At 40.1% G+C, this 24,854-nt stretch overlaps 2 protein-coding genes across 2 annotated transcripts in view; one reads left to right on the plus strand and one right to left on the minus strand.

The window, feature by feature from the left end:
- The window catches only part of gdap1l1 (ganglioside induced differentiation associated protein 1-like 1), a gene marked incomplete at its 3' end in the record, with an annotated part of 366,738 nt that overhangs the window by 105,102 nt on the left and 236,782 nt on the right, over positions 1-24,854 (plus strand). The window lies entirely within an intron of this gene.
- The window catches only part of LOC310795128 (uncharacterized protein), a gene marked incomplete at both ends in the record, with an annotated part of 148,951 nt that continues 124,602 nt past the window's right edge, over positions 506-24,854 (minus strand). The window contains one exon of the mRNA XM_083657168.1: positions 506-698. Coding sequence (XP_083513294.1) covers positions 506-698 — 193 coding nt within the window. The remainder of the gene's footprint in view (positions 699-24,854) is intronic.

Consider the following 24,854-nt stretch of genomic DNA (forward strand, 5'->3'; position numbering starts at 1 on the left):
TGTGTTGAAATAGACTAGGCCTACAGCCGGTGTGTTGAAATAGACTAGGCCTACAGCCTGTGTGTTGAAATAGACTAGGCCTACAGCCTGTGTGTTGTTGAAATAGACTAGGCCTACAGCCTGTGTGTTGAAATAGACTAGGCCTACAGCCTGTGTATGACCTGTCCTGTACTGTACTACTCAGGTATGAATGTAACTTGCCCAACACTGTCTGTAACATGTCAGAAAATCATAAAATAAATGGCATGTTATTTTATTTGATCCAGACCTGGACAACAGCAGCAGCTTTGCATTGTGAAATATCTCATCATAAATGTAGGAAGAACCACGCCAAACAGGCTAATGTTAGCAAAGTTAGCGAGGGAGAGAGAATACTTAGTAATCATTGTGACATACAGCACAACATCCTATAAATAGACGAGCTAACAGATTAAATTGACCAACAGATTCTAATGTTCTCACCTCTTGTGAAGAAGTCATTAGAGATCAGAAGAGTCAGAAGAGGTTAGAGGCGTTGCTTCTGGTAGCTGCTTGGTAACCTCGCGTCACCAGGCTCTTCTCGGCGAAGCTGCTTGGTCAGCACGAAATCCAACGTTGCCAGAGGAAGTTTGAGCATCCACAGGTGGCTCAAACCGCTATCTGGTGTGTCCGACTGTCCGTGATGATCCTCTGTAGGCAGGCGTAGCAGCGGCGTATGTCTGCTGGGTTAACAGAGCGCTCCACGCTGATAGACATCTTTAGCTAGCTTAGCCAACTAGCTTGCTAACAGTGCATTGACTGGAGAATAACTCTCAGTAACTTCTAGCCGAAGTCTACTATATATCCGCCAGTCTCACTTACAGTTTAAACTTTACACTCCCGATTAGTAGCTCACTAAACTGGTCAACTATAAGACTGTAGGAGGAAAAACGTGTTCTAAAAGTTTCTTAAATATCTGCTACTAGCAATTCACCAGCATCTCGTTTTCTTCTTTTTCTCGCTCTCCCGTCCCGATCACTTCCTCCTTCTTCTTCTACTTCTATGGATTTGATTGGCGGTTGGCAACCAGCTTAAACGTGCATTACCGCCACCTACCGGACTGGAGTGTGGAACGTTAGATATTGACAGAAAATATTAAAAGAAAAAAGGTATCTAAATCCTATCGACTAACCCAGTTTCTTTCAAATACTTTATTAACTGATTGTATAGTCATCCTACTGCTTTTCCTAGTACTGTCCCTACAGTGAAGTTTAGCTTAGCTTTCTGTAAAGCTGATTTCAGTACCTTCCTCTCCTCTTCATAACTCTCACATTCCAGCAGCAACACATGTTGAACAGTTTCCTGATGGTTACAACTTGCACACTTGCCAGTTGGGTGTTTTCCTATTTTATTAAGTGTACTATGCAATCCAGTGTGTCCTATTCTGAGACGAGTCATGACTGTCTCTTCCTGCCCAGCCTACTTCATACTCCAACCTTCTTCTGAATATGATACAGATGCCTACCTGTTTCATTTACATCCCAGTGCTCTTGCCATACTTTCTGCATATATATTTTAATAATTGACTTACACCTCCGCTTTACTTATTGGAACATCCATATCTATTAACTTAAGTGATTGCTTTGCTAATATGTCCACATCCTCATTTCCCTCTACCCCTACATGGGCAGGAACCCAAACAAACCCAACAGTCATATCCCTTTTATACAGTTCATATATAAGACGATGAATCATAAAAACAATATATTGTCTACATGACTTGAAAGAACTAATACTCACAAGCGCTGCCCAGCTGTCAGAGGCAATTACTGCATTGTTTTTCCTATCGTCTACCAACCATTGCAAAGCTGTTAAAATAGCTATGAGCTCCACTGTGTATACTGACAAATGATCTGTAGTCCTTTTCTTAATCTCTACCTTATACTGTGGGATAAAGACTGTCTCTCCTGTCCGTCCAGTTTCAGGGTCTTTTGAACCATCTGTAAATAACATCAACTTGTCTATAAAGTGATGATCAATGTAACTTTGTGCTATATTCCAGGGTGTGCATGCTTAGATTTCTCTCTCAATTGTTGCTGTATACTTAAATCTACTAATGGATTTACAAATACCCAGGGTGGGACAATTGAAGATGGAACTGTTGGACTATACTGTATATTATTTTAGATCATACCGTTTCACTATTATATTCCCTATCCATCCAAAACTCATGAAATCTTTTTTGTTACGCTCCCAACAATCCTGTAGGATAAACTTAGTTGGATGAGAACTGTTATGACCTTGCAAATTAATCCAATAAGCTAACATAAGTTTAATTCTTCAAATCCACAATGGCTGTTCCCCCATTTCCACCTGAATTGCAGCTACTGGGGATGTCTTAAGTCCTCCACTACATACTCTAAGTCCTTGTGTTTGCTGCACGTCCAGCTTTTTAAGGTGGCTTATTGCTGCTGACATATACGCTATACATCCTTAATCTAAAGACACTCATCAGTGCCTGATACACATTAAACAATGATGCTCTGGTTGCTCCCCAGTCTCGTCCTGACAAACATCTTAATAGATTGTTGACCTTTTTACATTTATCTTTTACTTTGTCAGTGTGCTGCTTCCAGGTCAACTTCTCATCAAATAACACTCCAAGGAATCTAATCATCCTAACCTGTTCTAAAGTGCCCATATAGTTTCAAGGATATTGTTTTCGGTCGTTTAGAAAAACATATTACTTGTGTCTTTGCTACTGATAATTTAAACCCCCACTTATTTGCCCACTGTTCCACCATCTCAATTGCAGCCTGCAGTTTCCTCTGTATATATTTCAGATTCCCCCCCTATGTTTAACTGCTTGCCTACAGTCTTCATCAGAATCAGAATCAGAATCAGAAAGAGAAAGACTTTAATGATCCCCGGGGGGAAATTACAGTAGCTCGCTTACAGAACACACAGCATAAAATAAACAGTAGTAAATGCAATATTGAGCAAATAAGCAGAATAAGCAGAAGAACACAACATAGCATAGAATAACAGTAGTAAATGCGATAGAAAAAAATAAGTAGAATGTCTAAGTAAGCAAAAATACAGAAAATACGTAGAGTAATACATTCCGTATTCATCCCACCACGGTACACTTTTCCTATCTTTACACCCTTTACTCATCGGTATCGTTTCCTTTGCTGACTCTATAATGGCTGCCACCAGCTTCTTATTAAACTCATCCACATCTAATATTTCCTCTCTAATTAAAGGTTCAACCTTAACCCAACTTATTTCCTGAAATTTCTCCCAATCAGCTTTATCAAATGTCCATCTCTGTATTATAATGTCCTCTTCTTGATTCACTTCTACTCCAACCTTAATTCTTATAGGATAATGATCACTCCCCACTGTGGATTTCTTTAACAGATCTATTTAGATCTATTGCACTCTCCTTATTTTGAGCACTGCTATATCTAGTACCTCCTGCATCATTCAGACATACTAATCTCTTATCCTCTATGTATTCCTCTAGAATTGATCTAGGGATGCACCGATTCACTTTTTTCACTTCCGATCCGATTCCGATACCTGAATTTGGATATCTGCCGATACCGATATTATGCTGATACCAATATTTTTCTTGAATATAGAGTATAGGCAAAGATTTGGCCAATTAAAGATTTTTTTTTAAAATATAGCTTGCAAAAAGCAGACAAAATTAAGAAAATATACAAGGCAAATAAGGATACTATTATACATGGGAAAATTACAGTGCCGCCCGCACTGGAATTGCAAAAAAGAAGAAAAAAAATTAAAGAAATCAGATTCCGATCCGATCCATGAATTAGTGCCAATATCGGCACCCGATACCGATATTGGATTGGATCGGCCCCATCCCTAAATTGAACCATTTGCATCTGTTGTCTCACCTCCCCACATTGCAGTGTGTGAATTAAAATCCCCACACCAGATCATTTGATCCTGAATCTAATCTAATGTATCATGGCACAATCTTTTACATGATTATAATAATTCACTATAACAACCTCATCTTTCTCTGTCCATATCTTAACCACTATTGACTCATATTCTTTCCCTACGTTAATTACTTTAAATCTAGTCCCCTTCCTCACAAATGTAGCCACCCTACCACCATTCCCAGTCTTCCTATCATTCTGAATAGCTACATAATCCTGTATTACAAAATCCCACTGTGATCTCAGCCACGTCTCCTGTATATTACATTAGGTTTATCTTGTAAATCTGCAACACATTTTTTAAATTCGTACCCATTAGCAATAACGCTTCTTGCATTCCACTGCAGTCTAGCTAAGAACATGATGCTACCCACCACATGATGAGAGTGGTTGTGATGACAATGATTGTGACCCATGCCTTCCTCCATTCAGTGTCTTCTCAATTTCATCACATACAAGACCCTTGATTCCCAGGTATCTCTGCTGATTTCACTATTATTTTGATCTTCTCTCTCTTCTTATCTGTTTGTGCAGAGCAATTAATAACATCAATCATGAACAGTACATGACCCGGTTACCCAAGATAACACAGACCTAGTTGTGAGCAGTCTCATGTAGGAACTAGCTAGCAGCTAGCAGGTGTAGTTCGGTCTAAAGAAAATAGTTCCTACATGAAACTGCTCACAACAAGGTTTGTGGATTATCTTGAATAACCGGGTCATGATTTCTGGAAAGAGACATTGCTGTTGAGTTTTTTCAAATGTATGTTTTTGTCACTTCGACCACCACAAGCTGAGTGCCATCCAGTTCCATTGTATTTGAGAGAAGGCAGAAATCTTTAGGGCTGATATCTCCAAAACTCAGGCAACTAACACAAAACAATCTAGGTGGATAAATAGCACCACAGGTGAGAGGAAAAATATGTATTTTAGATTTTATGGTGAGCTGTCCCTTTAAGTGGAGTTTGTCTTACACCCCGTCACAGCATTCTGGCTTCTCTCCAGTGTGAATGCATGAGGCTAGCCCGAACACTTTCTGTGAATGTGTTGTTGATGTGCTGCTAGGTCACTTGAGAGACTGAAGCTGCCCTCACATTGGTCACAGGAGAATGGCTTCTCTCCAGTGTGAATGCGCTGATGTCTTGTTAGGTGACTTGAGCGACTGAACCTTCTCGGACATAGTTCACACCAGTATGGCTTCACTCCAGTGTGAATGTGTTGATGTATTTTTAGGGCACTTGACCGACTGAAGCTCCTCCCACATTGGTCACAGGAGAATGGCTTCTCTCCAGTGTGAATGAGTTGATGTCTTTTTAGGGTATTTGAGTGACTGAAGCTGCTTTCACATTGGTCACAGGAGTACGACTTCTCTCCAGTGTGAATGCGTTGATGTGTTTTTAGGTGACTTAAGTGACTGAAGCTGCTCCCACATTGGTCACAGAAGAATGGCTTCTCTCCAGTGTGAATGCGTTGATGTGTTTTTAGGTCACCTGACTGACTGAAGCTCCTCCCACATTGATCACAGGAGAATGGCTTCTCTCCAGTGTGAATGCGTTGATGTATTTTTAGGGCACCTGATTTACTGAAGCTCCTCCCACATTGGTCACAGGAGAATGGCTTCTCTCCAGTGTGAATGCTGCGTTGATGTGTTTTTAGGGTACTTGAGTGACTGAAGCTCCTCCCACATTGGTCACAGGAGAATGGCTTCTCTCCAGTGTGAATGCGTTGATGTGATTTTAGGTGACTTGAGCAACTGAAGCTCCTCCCACATTGGTCACAGGGGAATGGCTTCTCTCCAGTGTGAATGAGTTGATGTGATTTTAGGTGACTTGAGTGACTGAAGCTCCTCCCACATTGGTCACAGGAGAATGGCTTCTCTCCAGTGTGAATGCGTTGATGTGATTTTAGGTGACTTGAGTGACTGAAGCTTCTCCCACACTGGTCACAGGAGAATGGCTTCTCTCCAGTGTGAATGAGTTGATGTGATTTTAGGTGACTTGAGTGACTGAAGCTCCTCCCACATTGGTCACAGGAGAATGGCTTCTCTCCAGTGTGAATGCGTTGATGTGATTTTAGGTGACTTGAGTGACTGAAGCTCCTCCCACATTGGTCACAGGAGAATGGCTTCTCTCCAGTGTGAATGCGTTGATGTGTTTTTAGGTCACCTGACTGACTGAAAGATGTCCCACACTGCAGAGAGCGGTGGCGTTTTGGTCTGTTGGTGTCTCTCTGTTTCATGGAGGAAGATATAAAGGATATAAGTCATTACTATCTCTGACAAAGTATTTTATGATATGAAAGCATATGCTAACAGATAAACATATCTTGTTGTATGTACTGTGTAACCAGTGTTGGGGGAGACACATTACAAAAGTAACGCATTACAGGTAATATATTACTTTTTGCAGTAACACAGTAATATAACGCCAATAGGATTTTGGTAATATTATATCAGTTACTGTACTGTGTCAAGTAATGTGAGTAACAACTTGAAACTGAGCTGCTGTCAGCTCCTCGTTAGGGTGCATTGAGTTACATTATGATGCATTCATCTACTCAGTAAAGTCAAGTATTGGTTGAAGGTCAATTATAACGTTATGACTTCACACAAAAATATTAGAGGGAATTATGCCCTGTTTACTGTAACTTCCTACACTATAGTTCTAAGCAGCTTATAATAATTAAAACTACTAATGCCAAGACTTTTTTTTTTTTTTTTTTTATCAAAGCACATATTTAAATAAAGATATAATCATTTCCTAATCAAATTGTGTTTTTGATGCAAATAACCACTATAGATGACAATAACAAAGTAAAAGGATAACATTTAGAACTGTGGACAGTTTACATTGACTTTAGGGCAGTTGACATTCGTTTTCGGGACGGTGGTGTCATCATAAAATGTCACATCATAAAATAAATGGCACGTTATTTTATTTCATCCAGACCTGGACAACAGCAGCAGCTTTGCATTGTGAATAGGGCTGGGTTAAAAAAATCAATTTTTATTTTAATCCTTTGATATTGATTCATATGTCCAAAGAGATCGTTTATTTTATTTTTTATTTTTTAATAAACATAGGCTATAATATTATAGGCTGTGTGTGGTAGTTGAAACATAGTTTCAAGTTGACATTTATTTATGTTTGTAGTTGAAACAAAAACATAAATACTGTAGGCTACATAAATGGAAATGTTTGATCATTATTACTTTTAGAAAGTATATAGGCTGAAATCAAATCACTGTGCATAATTGTGAAAGTGTCTTTATTGACAGATGAAAAGGCTGTTATTTACCCTTTTTCACCACCTGGTGGGTAAATATATGTGTAACTAAAACCATTAAAATTGACAACCGGTCGGCAACTTTTTTTCCCATGTATCTACCGGTCCTTGGCGCAAAAAAGGTTGGGAACCCCTGTGTTACATAACTGGACAGTCATGTAATTCAGGTTACAGCTAAAAAAAACATGTCTATGGTATCACTAACCAAATCGATATTGAAATTAATCGAATCGGAATCGAATCGGGATTAATCGATTCAGAATCTTGTGAATCCGAATCGAATCTTGAAATTTGAACCAATACCCAGCCCTAATTGTGAAATATCTCATCATAAATGTAGGAAGAACCACGCCAAACAGGCTAATGTTAGCAAAGTTAGCGAGGGAGAGAGAATACTTAGTAATCATTGTGACATACAGCACAATATCCTATAAATAGACGAGCTAACAGATTAAATGTACCAACAGATTCTAATGTTCTCACCTCTTGTGAAGAAGTCATCTTTGTCTCTTGCTCTCTTCCTCCACCAGATCTCTTCCTGCCAATCAGCTGTGACATAATCAAACAGAGACTGTTGGTAAGACAGGAAACACAATGATGATCATAACAATGCTGTGAACTCAGTGTAGTGGAGTAGAAAGTATCAATATTTCCCTCTGAAATTATAAGTAGGAAGTATAAATTGACTTGTGTCCACATTCATGCTTCATGTTAATGTTCGGCCCAGAGCAGCCACAGAGGAGCCAGTCAGGAAGAGGAAGCCAGCCCTATCTGACTTATTTCCTGTGTTGAAATAGACTAGGGCTGCGTTCCAATACCCATACTTGTACTTCTTTCTTGTAGTATGTACTGCCGCTGCCCTCACAAAGTATGGATTGTAGTGTGTAGCATGCATGCAAAATGCATACTATTGGGACACACTACATCTGTCGTCACGTGAGCTTCCTGAACTCCGACCTCTTGCTCACTTCCGCCGACGTCCGCAGCGCCACATTAGAGTTTTTTTTTTTTTTTTTCAATAAACAAAGTCTGGCAGTAACAAACAGTACATTATACAAAAAATTCAGACTAAACATTTACAAAATTGGAACAGACAATCAAATAAACAAAATAAAATAAATAAAGCAAAAACATTAAGTCAGAGATCTAAACAGGAATCAAGATATGCATGTTTTGGTACACACCATGCTTGTTTGGTTTTAACATATTTCAAGGCTTTCTTAAAGTTAATTATCTCATTCATGAACACGCAGCTCAGTCAGTGCGACGTAACTCCAGTAGGTGGCGGTAATGCACAAAAAGTTGTTTGCCAACCGCCATAAAACATTAGAAGAAGAAGAAGAAGACATAACTTCCTGCTGCGCAAAGGATTGTGGGGAAGTTTGGCTGAAGCAGCATGCATCGATGCATACTCCGAAATAGGAGCTGATGTAGTACAACATCCTGGTACTCTTGGCATACTGCATCTGACATACTATGTATTGGGACATACTAAATCTTTTTTTGCCTACTAAATAGTATGGAAGTATGGGTATTGGAACGGGGCCATGGCCTACAGCCTGTGTGTTGAAATAGACTATAGGCCTACATCCTGTGTGTTGAAATAGACTAGGCCTACAGCCTGTGTGTTGAAATAGACTAGGCCTACAGCCTGTGTGTTGAAATAGACTAGGCCTACAGCCTGTGTGTTGAAATAGACTAGGCCTACAGCCTGTGTGTTGAAATAGACTAGGCCTACAGCCTGTGTGTTGAAATAGACTATAGGCCTACATCCTGTGTGTTGAAATAGACCAGGCCTACAGCCTGTGTGTTGAAATAGACTAGGCCTACAGCCTGTGTGTTGAAATAGACTAGGCCTACAGCCTGTGTGTTGAAATAGACTAGGCCTACAGCCTGTGTGTTGAAATAGACTAGGCCTACAGCCTGTGTGTTGAAGTAGACTAGGTCTACACCCTGTGTGTTGAAATAGACTAGGCCTACAGCCTGTGTGTTGAAATAGACTAGGCCTACAGCCTGTGTGTTGAAATAGACTAGGCCTACAGCCTGTGTGTTGAAATAGACTAGGCCTACAGCCTGTGTGTTGAAATAGACTAGGCCTACAGCCTGTGTGTTGAAATAGACTAGGCCTACAGCCTGTGTGTTGAAATAGACTAGGCCTACAGCCTGTGTGTTGAAATAGACTAGGCCTACAGCCTGTGAAACACGGACTGTGTTTTGAAGTGTGACTTCTCTAGATGATAAATGTTCTCACATGCTGACATGCAGCCACTACACTACAGCATGTCTGACAAGAACACAACGAGACAACGTACACTATGTTGGTTACACTATGTTACTGTCCTCTTGTCTTTCTGTTACAAGTAGGCCTATTGTTATGTGTGCTTCTACAGGAAGACAAGGATACATCAAATACTAGATTTACATTGGTGTCATATACAGATGCAAATGACTCGGCATAACAATGTAAATTAACTCTTATTACATATATGATTGAAATGGATATGACTTACATTTAGCCGCCCGCACAGATAGAAGTGACTACGCAGAATGGGTCAACAAGCACACCACTCCTTCTTCCCCTTTTGCTTATTCTTCCTCTTTTAGGTTTCATGGCGGCTGGCATCCATGTGTTGCATTATACCGCCACCTACTGTATTTATAAAAGCATCACATTTCAAACTACTACAGTATGTCAATACTACTAACAAGAATGCCAGCATCCAATTTGTCTTTTCATGTTTGGTTAGAGCTTTTTCTTGAATCCTGTGTATGACTGTCTGTTGGGGTCTTGAGTGCTGAGGTACATCAAAAACGTTTGTTGTGTGTTTTGTTTTACGTGGGTGATGTCTGGCCTTCAGAAACGGTGGTGCAGCTGATTCAAATAACATCCCACTGTGTCACCCTGATGAACAATATATTCACAAACCATTATGGAAAACAACACTGAGTGGATTATTAACGAACGACATTGGCTGAGTTTCCCAACAAAGAAGCTTCTTAAGAGTTAAGAAGCTTCTTAAGGAGTTAAGAAGCTTCTTAAAGAGTTAAGAAGCTTCTTAAGGAGTTAAGAAGCTTCTTAAGCATTAAGAAGCTTCTTAAAGAGTTAAGAAGCTTCTTAAAGAGTTAAGAAGGCTTCAAAGATGTGTTTCCCAAACGCCTTCTTAACAGCTTTCTTAACACTTAGCTAAAGAAGGATCTGAAGAAGCATCTTAACACGTTCACTGCCGTCGACGAGTTAACTCGTCAAACAGAAACCAACCGTTGACTGCCGTCGACGAGTTAACTCGTCAAAAAAAAAAAAAAAAATTGACGGTGGGACGTGGATCAAACCCTTTTACATCTCCTATAAAAATATGGGAGCTATTGAATGTGTATAACCTATTTTACCGACCCATTAAGTGGCGACAGTGCTCTCCAGATTAGAGAAAGTCGAGTAAAAACAGCAGGAAAAAGCGTGAGGAAACCATTCTCATGAGAATGGTTTGGCGAAAACGCTTTCGCGCTGGGAGCTGGCGCACAACGGTGGGGGATTCCAAAAATAGACTCTGGGTGCAACACACTTTGAAACACGCAGCAGAAAGCCCAGAATCGCACGCAGCTTCATCCCAGCTCACAACCGAAACCCCAGAAACGAGCGAGCCCGATCCAGACTTGCCCGACGAGCGGCCGCCAGGCAGCACAGACAGGCAGCAGAGACTCGCCTGTGACACACGCTGCAGAGCCACCAGACACACCCACGGAGGGAGGAGTTTGCGGGGTGCTGTGGGGGTGCTGTTATATTGGAGGAAATTACTGTTCAGAACTATTGTTTAGATGTCTGATGTCTCACTGATGCCAAAAATAAATGGTTAAAGTGACTGTTCTGCCTGTTCTATCGAATTTCACTAAAAATGGATTTATCTCAGCTTTCCTTCTCAGACGCTGAAACCATGCTGTATTCAACTGCTAATGCCTACATAACAGAACATGATAAAAACTAACTCTTTTAGACAGAGAAAGCACACATTCTATTAGTTCTTTTGAGATATTTTGTGTTCACAAAGTCCTAGCAGAAAATAATCCTCAGCTCTTGAAAGATGAGCCAGAATCCTCAGAAAACCCCATTGGCAGAAGCTACCTACTGTATTGGATAAACTGTTGGCAGTGAATGTGTTAACTGGAGCTGTCCACCATCTCGATGTGAGAGGTCCTCTGCCGCCCACTAGATGGCACTCTGAGCCCACCAGTGGGCCACAACCCACTGGTTGAGAAACACTGTTGTAGAATAACCTAATCGTGGTCATGTTAAACAAGAACTTCTTCTATTAAACATTATTTATTTCAGACATGGACTGCAGTTCAAATTGCTTTATATACACAGCATACAACAAAATTGCGAGAAACACTACAGAATTTAAGCGACCTTGGGTTCTGTGAAAGGTGCTATATAAATCCACAACATTCTTATTATAAAAGGAATCCATTCTGATTAGAGGAATTTTTTCCAAATGTTTTGGAAAGAAAGAAATGCATTCCTTTTTCAAAACCAGTGTTTACATGTGTTTTTCAATATGTACAAAATTGTATTATCATAGAAATGTGTTTTTATACAGATCATATCGACATCGGTAAATATCGGTTAGCGGCCATAACAGCAATGTCAATATCGGTTATCAGTATCGGCCAAAATGTTCATATCGGTGCTGCATCCCTAAACACTTTATATGAGAAAAATGTCCCATTAAAACAGTAGAGCAACAAGGATATTTACGCACTAGCAGGGACAGCGATATGGAGACATATGGAGACTGTTGGGAATTGTTAAGGTCAAGCCTTTCCTTGCCTGGCCAATTAATTTACAGCCAGGGCACCACAGGAATTGAAGAACTCGTCACAAAAATAATTAGAGAGAGAGAGATGGATGGAAGCTCTAATGGAAAAATGGAATAAAACTGCGCTACACAAAAATAAACAAAATGATTACAACAAAGAATAAAAGCAATAGAATTATAAAAGTATATTCTAAAGAAATATGAGCCTTGTCCTCAGCGCTAGACCACAGACTGCACGCAGTTAACTGCAGGCCAGCATGGAGGAGACTGTCTGACCTCCTTACATACCCACACAGCAAGCCTTTCACTTTAGATAACATTGATCACGTGCTCAAGGTACAAAGCCACCATCACCCATGGTAACCATGTTTGACATGCATAGTTTGTTTCCAAGAACGCTGATGAGTACATGCACCTGCTTAAAGTTCCACTTCTCCCCAGGATGTGCTTTGCCACGACCTACATTTGACGAGTACATGCGCCTGCCTTCAACTTGTCTCCAGGATGTGCTTTGCCACAGCTGCCACCAGGGGCCTTCTACACTTATTGCATCATTGCATTCACAAGTTGGTTTGCTGAGGGTGTTCTTACAGTATGATTGTGTGGGTTCATCTGCACATAGCTTGAATTGTATTGTGTATTGTGTATTGTATTGTGCACTGAAAAAAAACAAGCTAACTGCTTTTCTTAGAAGTTAAAATAGTGAGCCATCGGTTCTTCTCAGGAGTTAGAATAGTACTCCGAAGCCAACTGCTTCTCAGAAGTCAGAGCTTTGTCACTGTTAAACAAAAATAGTTTTAGCACTTATCCCTTTGTTTTACAAGTTAGAATAGTGGGATAATTTCCACAATTCCCTCCGCAAGACACTAGTAGAGACAGTGATATGGAGACATATGGAGACACTAGTAGAGACAGCGATATGGAGACATATGGAGACACTAGTAGAGACAGTGATATGGAGACATATGGAGACACTAGTAGAGACAGTGATATGGAGACATATGGAGACACTAGTAGAGACAGTGATATGGAGACATATGGAGACACTAGTAGAGACAGTGATATGGAGACATATGGAGACACTAGTAGAGACAGTGATATGAGACATATGGAGACACTAGTAGAGACAGTGATATGAGACATATGGAGACACTAGTAGAGACAGTGATATGGAGACATATGGAGACACTAGTAGAGACAGTGATATGGAGACATATGGAGACACTAGTAGGGACAGTGATATGGAGACATATGGAGACACTAGTAGGGACAGTGATATGGAGACACTAGTAGAGACAGTGATATGGAGACATATGGAGACACTAGTAGGGACAGTGATATGGAGACATTTGACCTTAATTATGAGCGGTCAGCTGAAATCATTCTGGAAACTGCAGTTTCGACGGCAGTCGTATCGGTATCGGCCGATGTCAGTCATGAATGTTAATATTGGTTATCGGTAGCCAAAATTTTCACAAATTTTCACAAAATGTTATTATCATAGAAATGTGTTTGTATACAGATCATATCGACATTGGTAAATGTCGGTTAGCGGCCATAACAGCGATGTCAATATCCGTTATCGGTATCGGCCAAAATTTTCATATCGGTGCATCCCTAAACACTTTATATGAGAAAAACGGTCCATTAAAACAGTAGAGCAACAAGGATATTTACGCACTAGTAGGGACAGCGAAACCTGGTCATGATTTCTGGAATGATTGCTGTTGAGTTTTTCAAATGTATGTTTTTGTCACTTCGACCACCACAAGCCGAGTGCCATCCAGTTCCATTGTATTTGAGAGAAGGCAGAAATCTTTAGGGCCGATATCTCCAAAACTCAGGCAACTAACACAAAACGATCTAGGTGGATAAATAGCACCACAGGTGAGAGGAAAACGTCCACCCCGTCACACCAGTACGGCTTCTCTCCAGTGTGAATGCGTTGAGTTTTTAGGTCACCTGACCAACTGAAGCTGCTTCCACATTGGTCACAGGAGAATGGCTTCTCTCCAGTGTGAATGCGTTGATGTCTTTTTAGTTGACCTGAGACTGAACCTTCTCGGACATAGTTCACACCAGTATGGCTTCTCTCCAGTGTGAATGCATGAGGCTAGCCCGAACACTTTCTGTGAATGTGTTGTTGATGTTCTGCTAGGTCACTTGAGCGACTGAAGCTGCCCTCACATTGGTCACAGGAGAATGGCTTCTCTCCAGTGTGAATGTGTTGATGTCTTTTTAGTTGACCTGAGAGACTGAACCTTCTCGGACATAGTTCACACCAGTACGGCTTCTCTCCAGTGTGAATGCGTTGATGTGTTTTTAGGGCACTTGAGTGACTGAAGCTCCTCCCACATTGGTCACAGGAGAATGGCTTCTCTCCAGTGTGAATGCGTTGATGTATTTTTAGGTCACCTGACTGACTGAAGCTCTTCCCACATTGGTCACAGGAGAATGGCTTCTCTCCGGTGTGAATGCGTTGATGTGTTTTTAGGTTATCTGACTGACTGAAGCTGCTTCCACATTGGTCACAAAAGTACGGCTTCGCTCCAGTGTGAATGTGTTGATGTTTTTTTAGGTGACTTAAGCGACTGAAGCTGCTCCCACATTGGTCACAGGAGAATGGCTTCTCTCCAGTGTGAATGCGTTGATGTCTTTTTAGGGTACTTGAGAGACTGAAGCTCCTCCCACATTGGTCACAGGAGTACGACTTCTCTCCAGTGTGAATGCGTTGATGTGTTTTTAGGCCACCTGACTGACTGAAGCTCCTCCCACATTGGTCACAGGAGAATGGCTTCTCTCCAGTGTGAATGCGTTGATGTATTTTTAGGGCACTTGAGCAACTGAAGCTCCTCCCACATTGGTCACAGGAGAATGGCTTCTCTCCAGTGTGAATGCGTTGATGAATTTTTAGGTGACTTGAGAGACTGAAGCTCCTCCCACATTGGTCACAGGAGAATGGCTTCTCTCCAGTGTGAATGCGTTGATGTGTTTTTAGAGCACTTGAGTGACTGAAGCTGCTTCCACATTGGTCACAGGAGAATGGCTTCTCTCCAGTGTGAATGCGTTGATGTATTTTTAGGACATTTGAGTGACTGAAGCTGCTTCCACATTGGTCACAGGAGAATGGCTTCTCTCCAGTGTGAATACGTTGATGTATTTTTAGGTCACCTGACTGACTGAAGCTCCTCCCACATTGGTCACAGGAGAATGGCTTCTCTCCAGTGTGAATGCGTTGATGTATTTTTAGGTCACCTGACTGACTGAAGCTCCTCCCACATTGGTCACAGGAGAATGGCTTCTCTCCAGTGTGAATGCGTTGATGTGTTTTTAGGTGACTTGACTGACTGAAGCTCCTCCCACATTGGTCACAGGAGTAGGGCTTCTCTCCAGTGTGAATGTGTTGATGTGTTTTTAGGTCACCTGACTGACTGAAAGATGTCCCACACTGCAGAGAGCGGTGGCGTTTTGGTCTGTTGGTGTCTCTCTGTTTCATGGAGGAAGATATAAAGGATATAAGTCATTACTATCTCTGACAAAGTATTTTATGATATGAAAGCATATGCTAACAGATAAACATATCTTGTTGTATGTACTGTGTAACCAGTGTTGGGGGAGACACATTACAAAAGTAACACATTACAGGTAATATATTACTTTTTGCAGTAACACAGTAATATAACGCCAATAGGATTTTGGTAATATTATATCAGTTACTGTACTATGTCAAGTAATGTGAGTTACAACTTGAAACTGAGCTGCTGTCAGCTCCTCGTTAGGGTGCATTGAGTTACATTATGATGCATTCATCTACTCAGTAAAGTCAAGTATTGGTTGAAGGTAAATTATAACGTTATGACTTCACACAAAAATATTAGAGGGAATTATGCCCTGTTTACTGTAACTTCCTACACTATAGTTCTAAGCAGCTTATAATAATTAAAACTACTAATGCCAAGACTTCTTTTTATTTTTTTAATCAAAGCACATAAAAATAAAGATGTAATCATTTCCTACTTTTAATCAATTTGTGTTTTTGATGCAAATAACCACTATAGATGACAATAACAAAGTAAAAGGATAACATTTAGAACTGTGGACAGTTTACATTGACTTTAGGGCAGTTGACATTCTTTTCTTCGGGACGGTGGTGTCATCATAAAATGTCACATCATAAAATAAATGACACGTTATTTTATTTCATCCAGACCTGGACAACAGCAGCAGCTTTGCATTGTGAATAGGGCTGGGTTAAAAAAAAAATCGATTTTTATTTTAATCCTTTGATATCGATTCATATGTCCAAAGAGATTGTTTATTTTATTTTTTATTTTTTTTAATAAACATAGGCTATAATATTATAGGCTGTGTGTGGTAGTTGAAACATAGTTTCAAGTTGACATTTATTTATGTTTGTAGTTGAAACAAAAACATAAATACTGTAGGCTACATAAATGGAAATGTTTGATCATTATTACTTTTAGAAATTATATAGGCTGAAATCAAATCACTGTGCATAATTGTGAAAGTGTCTTTATTGACAGATGAAAAGGCTGTTATTTACCCTTTTTCACCACCTGGTGGGTAAATATATGTGTAACTAAAACCATTAAAATTGACAACCGGTCCGCAACTTTTTTTCCCATGTATCTACCGGTCCTTGGCGCAAAAAAGGTTGGGAACCCCTGTGTTACATAACTGGACAGTCATGTAATTCAGGTTACAGCTAAAAAAAACATGTCTATGGTATCACTAACCATATCGATATTGAAATTAATCGAATCGGAATCGAATCGGGATTAATCGATTCAGAATCTTGTGAATCCGAATCGATTCTTGAAATTTGAACCAATACCCAGCCCTTATTGTGAAATATCTCATCATAAATGTAGGAAGAACCACGCCAAACAGGCTAATGTTAGCAAAGTTAGCGAGGGAGAGAGAATACTTAGCAATCATTCTGACATACAGTACAACATCCTATAAATAGGTGAGCTAACAGATTAAATTGACCAACAGATTCTAATGTTCTCACCTCTTGTGAAGAAGTCATCTTTGTCTCTTGCTCTCTTCCTCCACCAGATCTCTTCCTGCCAATCAGCTGTGACATAATCAAACAGAGACTGTTGGTAAGACAGGAAACACAATGATGATCATAACAATGCTGTGAAATCAGTGTAGTGGAGTAGAAAGTATCAATATTTCCTTCTGAAATTATAAGTAGGAAGTATAAATTGATTTGTGTCCACATTCATGCTTCATGTTAATGTTCGGCCCAGAGCAGCCACAGAGGAGCCAGTCAGGAAGAGGAAGCCAGCCCTATCTGACTTATTTACTGTGTTGAAATAGACTAGGCCTACAGCCTGTGTGTTGAAATAGACTAGGCCTACAGCCTGTGTGTTGAAATAGACTAGGCCTACAGCCTGTGTGTTGAAATAGACTAGGCCTACAGCCTGTGTGTTGAAATAGACTAGGCCTACAGCCTGTGTGTTGAAATAGACTAGGCCTACAGCCTGTGTGTTGAAATAGACTAGGCCTACAGCGTGTGTGTTGAACTAGGCCTACAGCCTGTGTGTTGAAATAGACTAGGCCTACAGCCTGTGTTGAAATAGACTAGGCCTACAGCGTGTGTGTTGAAATAGACTAGGCCTACAGCCTGTGTGTTGAAATAGACTAGGTCTACAGCTTGTGTGTTGAAATAGACTAGGCCTACAGCCTGTGTATTGAAATAGACTAGGCCTACAGCCTGTGTGTTGAAATAGACTAGGCCTACAGCGTGTGTGTTGAACTAGGCCTACAGCCTGTGTGTTGAAATAGACTAGGCCTACAGCCTGTGTTGAAATAGACTAGGCCTACAGCGTGTGTGTTGAAATAGACTAGGCCTACAGCCTGTGTGTTGAAATAGACTAGGTCTACAGCTTGTGTGTTGAAATAGACTAGGCCTACAGCCTGTGTGTTGAAATAGACTAGGCCTACAGCCTGTGTGTTGAAATAGACTAGGCCTACAGCCTGTGAAACACGGACTGTGTTTTGAAGTGTGACTTCTCTAGATGATAAATGTTCTCACATGCTGACATGCAGCCACTACACTACAGCATGTCTGACAAGAACACAACGAGACAACGTACACTATGTTGGTTACACTATGTTACTGTCCTCTTCTCTTTCTGTTAGTAGGCCTATTGTTATGTGTGCTTCTACACGAAGAAAAGGATACATCAAATACTAGATTTACATTGGTGTCATATACAGATGCAAATGACTCGGCATAACAATGTAAATTAACTCTTATTACATATATGATTGAAATGGATATGACTTACATTTAGCCGCCCGCACAGATAGAAGTGACTAAGCAGAATGGGTCAACAAGCACACCACTCCTTCTTCCCCTTTTGCTTATTCTTCCTCTTTTAGGTTTTATGGCGGCTGGCATCCATGTGTTGCATTATACTGCCACCTACTGTATTTATAAAAGCATCACATTTCAAACTACTACAGTATGTCAATACTACTAACAAGAATGCCAGCGTCCAATTTGTCTTTTCATGTTTGGTTAGAGCTTTTTCTTGAATCCTGTGTATGACTGTCTGTTGGGGTCTTGAGTGCTGAGGTACATCAAAAACGTTTGTTGTATGTTGTTGGTTTTACGTGGGTGATCTCTTGCCTTCAGAAACGGTGGTGCAGCTGATTCAAATAACATCCCACTGTGTCACCCTGATGAACAACATATTCACAAACCATTATGGAAAACAACACTGAGTGGATTATTAACGAACGACATTGGCTGAGTTTCCCAACAAAGAAGCTTCTTAAGAGTTAAGAAGCTTCTTAAGGAGTTAACTTTACTTTACTTTACTTTATTTGTTTATTTGGACGGGACAGTGCATATTCATGAACATTACACAAGGCAACGTAAATAAGCCGGAGTTAGCAAGAATGCTAAATTACATCCGTAGTCCCCACAGAGAGACAGAAAAACGACAGAGGCAGCACCAGGACAGAACTAAACAGAACAATACAAAAAACAACATGAGCAATAACAAAACCAAAACGGATCAGAAACTAAAGTAAACCAAAATGAACTAAACTAGGTTAATAAGACAAGACAAAACAAAAACAAGAAGCATAACAGAGCAAACAAAACAAGAGCACTACAGTACAATTTACACATGGTCGCAGATTTGGCTATTTAAAATCCATTTTTTTACGTTGTGTTTGAAAGATGGGAATGACAGACAGTTTCTTATAGTTTGAGGTAGCAAATTCCAGATTTGGCAGCCCTGGACTGAGAGGGTGTTTTTGCCGAAGGCAGTTGTCCGGTGTGGTACTACACAGTCCCCTCTGGCGAAAGCCCGAGTGTTGAGTCCTGTGTCAGGCTTCCGTTTTATGAATTCCCTCAGGGGGGGCGGGCAAAGTCCATGTAAGGTCTTATAGACAATACCAACCTGTTTAAAAACTTTAAAGTTGGCAAAACTTAGAAAATGATACTTACTGAGGATGTTACAGTGGTGATATGAGTAGGGTTTTCTGTCAAAAACCTTCAGTGCACTTTTATATAACTGTTCAATGGGTTTGAGGATCGTTACTCCTGTGCAAGACCAGTTTGTGAAGCAGTACTCAATATGTGATAGTATCATACATTGGAGATAAGATTTGGCGGCCCCTACTGTCAGATAAGGTCTGATTTGTTTAAAGTTTTGAAGGTTGAACTTAATTGTGTTGGCAACCTTTTTTACATGTTTTTTGAAAGTTAGGGTAGAGTCTAACATTACCCCGAGGTATTTGAACTCAGACACCAGTTCAAGTTCCTCCCCGCCCAGGAACACATTTGATGACTCTAAAACCACAGATCTTTTGGAAAAAGCCATGCAGACGGTCTTTTTGGCGTTCAGGAGTAGACATGAGTCTGTGAGCCAGTCCTGGACGCTACTCATTGCATCAGTTAGTGTTTTGACACCTCTGTTAAGAAGGCTCCAAAGAAGTGTTTCCCAAACGCCTTCTTAACAGCTTTCTTAACACATCGCTAAAGAAGGCTCTTAAGAAGCATCTTAACTGGAGCTGTCCACCATCTCGATGTGAGAGGTCCTCTGCGGCCCACTAGATGGCACTCTGAGCCCACCAGTGGGCCACGACCCACTGGTTGAGAAACACTGTTGTAGAAAAACCTAATCGTGGTCATGTTGAACAAGAACTTCTTCTATTAAACATTATTTATTTCAGACATGGACTGCAGTTCAAATTGCTTTATATACACAGCATACAACAAAATTGCGAGAAACACTACAGAATTTAAGCGACCTTGGCTTCTGTGAAAGGTGCTATATAAATCCACAACATTCTTATTATAAAAGGAATCCATTCTGATTAGAGGAATATAGCCTATGGTAAAACATTTAAAACACAAGTAACCATACATACAGGGGAGATTTTCAAGTGTTCCCCAATTTTAAACACTAAAGGGTGCATGAAAGAAAGGAAAAAGGGTAAAACACAAGAGGAACAGTGGACACAAGTATCTCCTTTTGCCTGACGCGGCTGGATCTGCCAGTGTTTCGTCATTAAGAAGGTGTTAAGAATGCCCCAGACCCTTCTTACAAAACCTTCTTAACGAAAGATCATCTTAGCGCTAAGAAGCTTTTGGGAAACGCAGCCTTCTTAACCCATTGATACCTGATGCAGCATTTGTGTGTATATCCCTCATTTGTGTGTGTATCCCTTTAAGACCGTGAACCGTGTTAACACGGTTCGCGGTCTTAAAGGGATATGCACACAAATGAGGGATATACACACAAATGCTGCATCAGGTATCAATGGGTTAAGGGAAGATAATTTTAGGCTAAGAAGCAATCGGGAAACGCGTTGGCTTCGTTGGCTTCTTACGGGAGCCTTAAGAATGGTCAAAGAAGCTTCTTAGCGCTAAGAAGCTTTTGGGAAACGCATGCCTTCATAACGAAAGATAATCTTAGGCTAAGAAGCAATTGGGAAACGCGTTTGCTTCTTAAAGGGGCCTTAAGAAGGGTTAAAGAAGCTTTTTAGCGCTAAGAAGCTTTTGGGAAACGCATGCCTTCATAACGAAAGATCATCTTAGGCTAAGAAGCAATTGGGAAACGCGTTTGCTTCTTAAGGGGGCCTTAAGAAGGGTTAAAGAAGCTTCTTAGCGCTAAGAAGCTTTTGGGAAACCCAGCCCTTAGCGATCACCTGCCTGTCTTTTCATTTCATGAATGTGATTATAGGAAGAACAGGGAGTTTAATTAAGGAAATAAAATACAAGAGAAGCAGAACTGACACATCTATAGTTGCATTTAGAAGCAGTGTTGGGCAAGTTACTTTCAAAATGTAATATAATACTACATATTACTAGTTATTCATTTGAAAGTAATAAGTTACTTTACAATATCACTGTCTATGTAGAGTAACTCGTTACTTATTACACTACTTTTGTATTACTTTCACCAAAACAACAGCAGCAGCAGAATGACATCGCTGCCTCAGAGCCATCCCGAAAAAGAATGTCAACCGCCTTGAAGTCAGTGTAAACAATACAACATTCTAAATGTTATTCTTTTCCTTTGTTATTGTCATCTATAGTGGTTATTTGCATAAAAACAGACCGCTTGATTAGGAAATTATTTTATCTTTATTTAAATATGTGCTTTGATTAAAAAATTAAAAATAAATGTGTAACTTGAGTTACTTGACAAAGTAACTGGTATAATATTACTGAAATCCTATAAGTAATAAGTTATATTACTGAGTTACTGCTAAAAGTAATATATTACATATGTTACTATTGTAATGAGTTACCCCCAACACTGTTTAGAAATGATTTATAACTGGAATGGAGTATGTGAAGAATCTGACTTTGACAAAGGATAATATGCTTTATTCATATATTCAACACTTTTAGGGATGCACAATATATCGGCAATCATATTGGTATTGGCCGATGTTAGTCATTTTTTAACATATATATATATGTTAAATCAGAAACGGTGGTGCAGCCGATTCAAATAACATCCCACTGTACCACCCTGATGAACAACATATTCACAAACCATTATGGAAAACAACACTGAGTGGATTATTAATTAACGACATTAGCGATCACCTGCCTGTCTTTTCAATTCATCAATGTGATTATAGGAAGAAGAGGGAGTTTAATTAAGGAAATAAAATACAAGAGAAGCAGAACTGACAAATCTATAGTTGCATTTAGAAATGATTGAATGATTTATAACTGGAATGGAGTATGTGAAGAATCTGACTTTGACAAAGGATCATAATGCTTTATTTTCAACACTTTTAGGGATGCACGATATATCGGCAATCATATCGGTATCGGCCGATGTCAGTCATTTTTTAACATATCGGCATGTTAAATAGGTCCGATGTTGCAATGTTAATATTGGTTATCGGTAGGCAAAATGTTCACATTGAGATTAAACAATGTGCTGAATCTATGAATTATGGGCATTTCCAAATGTTTTGGAAAGAAAGAAATGCATTCCTTTTTCAAAACCAGTGTTTACATGTGTTTTTCAATATGTACAAAATTGTATTATCATAGAAATGTGTTTTTATACAGATCATATCGACATCGGTAAATATCGGTTAGCGGCCATAACAGCAATGTCAATATCGGTTATCGGTATCGGCCAAAATTTTCATATCGGTGCATCCCTAAACACTTTATATGAGAAAAATGGTCCATTAAAACAGTAGAGGAACAAGGATATTTACGCACTAGTAGGGACAGCGATATGGAGACATATGGAGACACTAGTAGAGACAGTGATATGGAGACATATGGAGACACTAGTAGGGACAGTGATATGAGACATATGGAGACACTAGTAGAGACAGTGATATGAGACATATGGAGACACTAGTAGAGACAGTGATATGGAGACATATGGAGACACTAGTAGGGACAGTGATATGAGACATATGGAGACACTAGTAGAGACAGTGATATGAGACATATGGAGACACTAGTAGAGACAGTGATATGAGACATATGGAGACACTAGTAGAGACAGTGATATGGAGACATATGGAGACACTAGTAGAGACAGTGATATGGAGACACTAGTAGGGACAGTGATATGGAGACATATGGAGACACTAGTAGAGACAGTGATATGGAGACATATGGAGACACTAGTAGAGACAGTGATATGGAGACATATGGAGACACTAGTAGAGACAGTGATATGGAGACATATGGAGACACTAGTAGAGACAGTGATATGGAGACATATGGAGACACTAGTAGGGACAGTGATATGGAGACATTTGACCTTAATTATGAGCGGTCAGCTGAAATCATTCTGGAAACTGCAGGCAGCGAGTTCACCTGTTGTTGCTTGGCAACTCCTGGTAATGCACTCCTAAGGGAACAACTCCTGGTAGTGCACTCCTAAGGGAACAACTCCTGGTAGTGCACTCCTAAGGGAACAACTCCTGGTAGTGCACTCCTAAGGGAACAACTCCTGGTAGTGCACTCCTAAGGGAACAACTCCTGGTAGTGCACTCCTAAGGGAACAACTCCTGGTAGTGCACTCCTAAGGGAACAACTCCTGGTAGTGCACTCCTAAGGGAACAACTCCTGGTAGTGCACTCCTAAGGGAACAACTCCTGGTAGTGCACTCCTCCTAAGGGAACTATTTGTTGTTTGGCGGAGACAAATAACAGACAGAAAGCATCTGTTGTCTCAAATGACTTTAAAATGTGATTATTTCTTGATGAATAGCTTTGTTTACATCTGTACAACTGTTCACACTCGAGGTCGTGCTGTTTGTACTCTAACATCGTCACAGCTGTAATTATCTTCGGCACTCAGGCCTACGAACGAATCGTAGCCGTGACGATATCACAGTACAACAGCCCTCCCTCTCGTGTGATAGTGCTTAAAGGGACAGCTCACCCTAAAATCCAAAATGACATGTTTTTCCTCTTACATGTACTGCTATTTATCCAACGACATCGTTTTGGTGTGAGTTGCTGAGTTTTGGAGATATCAGGCGTAGAGATTTCTGCCTTTTCTACAATACAATGGAACTGGATGGCACTTGGCTTGTGCTGCTCAAAACGGCAAAAACATACATTTGAAAAACTCAACAGCAATGTCTGTTTCCAGAAATAATGACCGGGGCCCCGTTCCAATACCCATACTTCCATACTATTTAGTAGGCAAAAAAAGATTTAGTATGTCCCAATACATAGTATGTCAGATGCAGTATGCCAAGAGTACCAGGATGTTGTACTACATCAGCTTCTATTTCGGAGTATGCATCGATGCATGCTGCTTCAGCCAAACTTCCCCACAATCCTTTGCGCAGCAGGAAGTTATGTCTTCTTCTTCTTCTTCTTCTAATGTTTTATGGCGGTTGGCAAACAACTTTTTGTGCATTACCGCCACCTACTGGAGTTACGTCGCACTGACTGAGCTGCGTGTTCATGAATGAGATAATTAACTTTAAGAAAGCCTTGAAATATGTTAAAACCAAACAAGCATGGTGTGTACCAAAACATGTATATCTTGATTCCTGTTTAGATCTCTGACTTAATGTTTTTGCTTTATTTATTTTATTTTGTTTATTTGATTGTCTGTTCCAATTTTGTAAATGTTTAGTCTGAAGTTTTTGTATAATGTACTGTTTGTTACTGCCAGACTTTGTTTATTGAATAAAAAAAAAAAAAAAAAAAAAAAAAACTCAAATGTGGCGCTGCGGACGTCGGCGGAAGTGAGCAAGAGGTCGGAGTTCAGGAAGCTCACGTGACGACAGATGTAGTGTGTCCCAATAGTATGCATTTTGCATGCA

This window comes from Poromitra crassiceps (genome assembly GCF_964638095.1).
Source record: "Poromitra crassiceps genome assembly, chromosome: 20".
Classification (NCBI taxonomy): Eukaryota; Metazoa; Chordata; class Actinopteri; order Beryciformes; family Melamphaidae; genus Poromitra; species Poromitra crassiceps.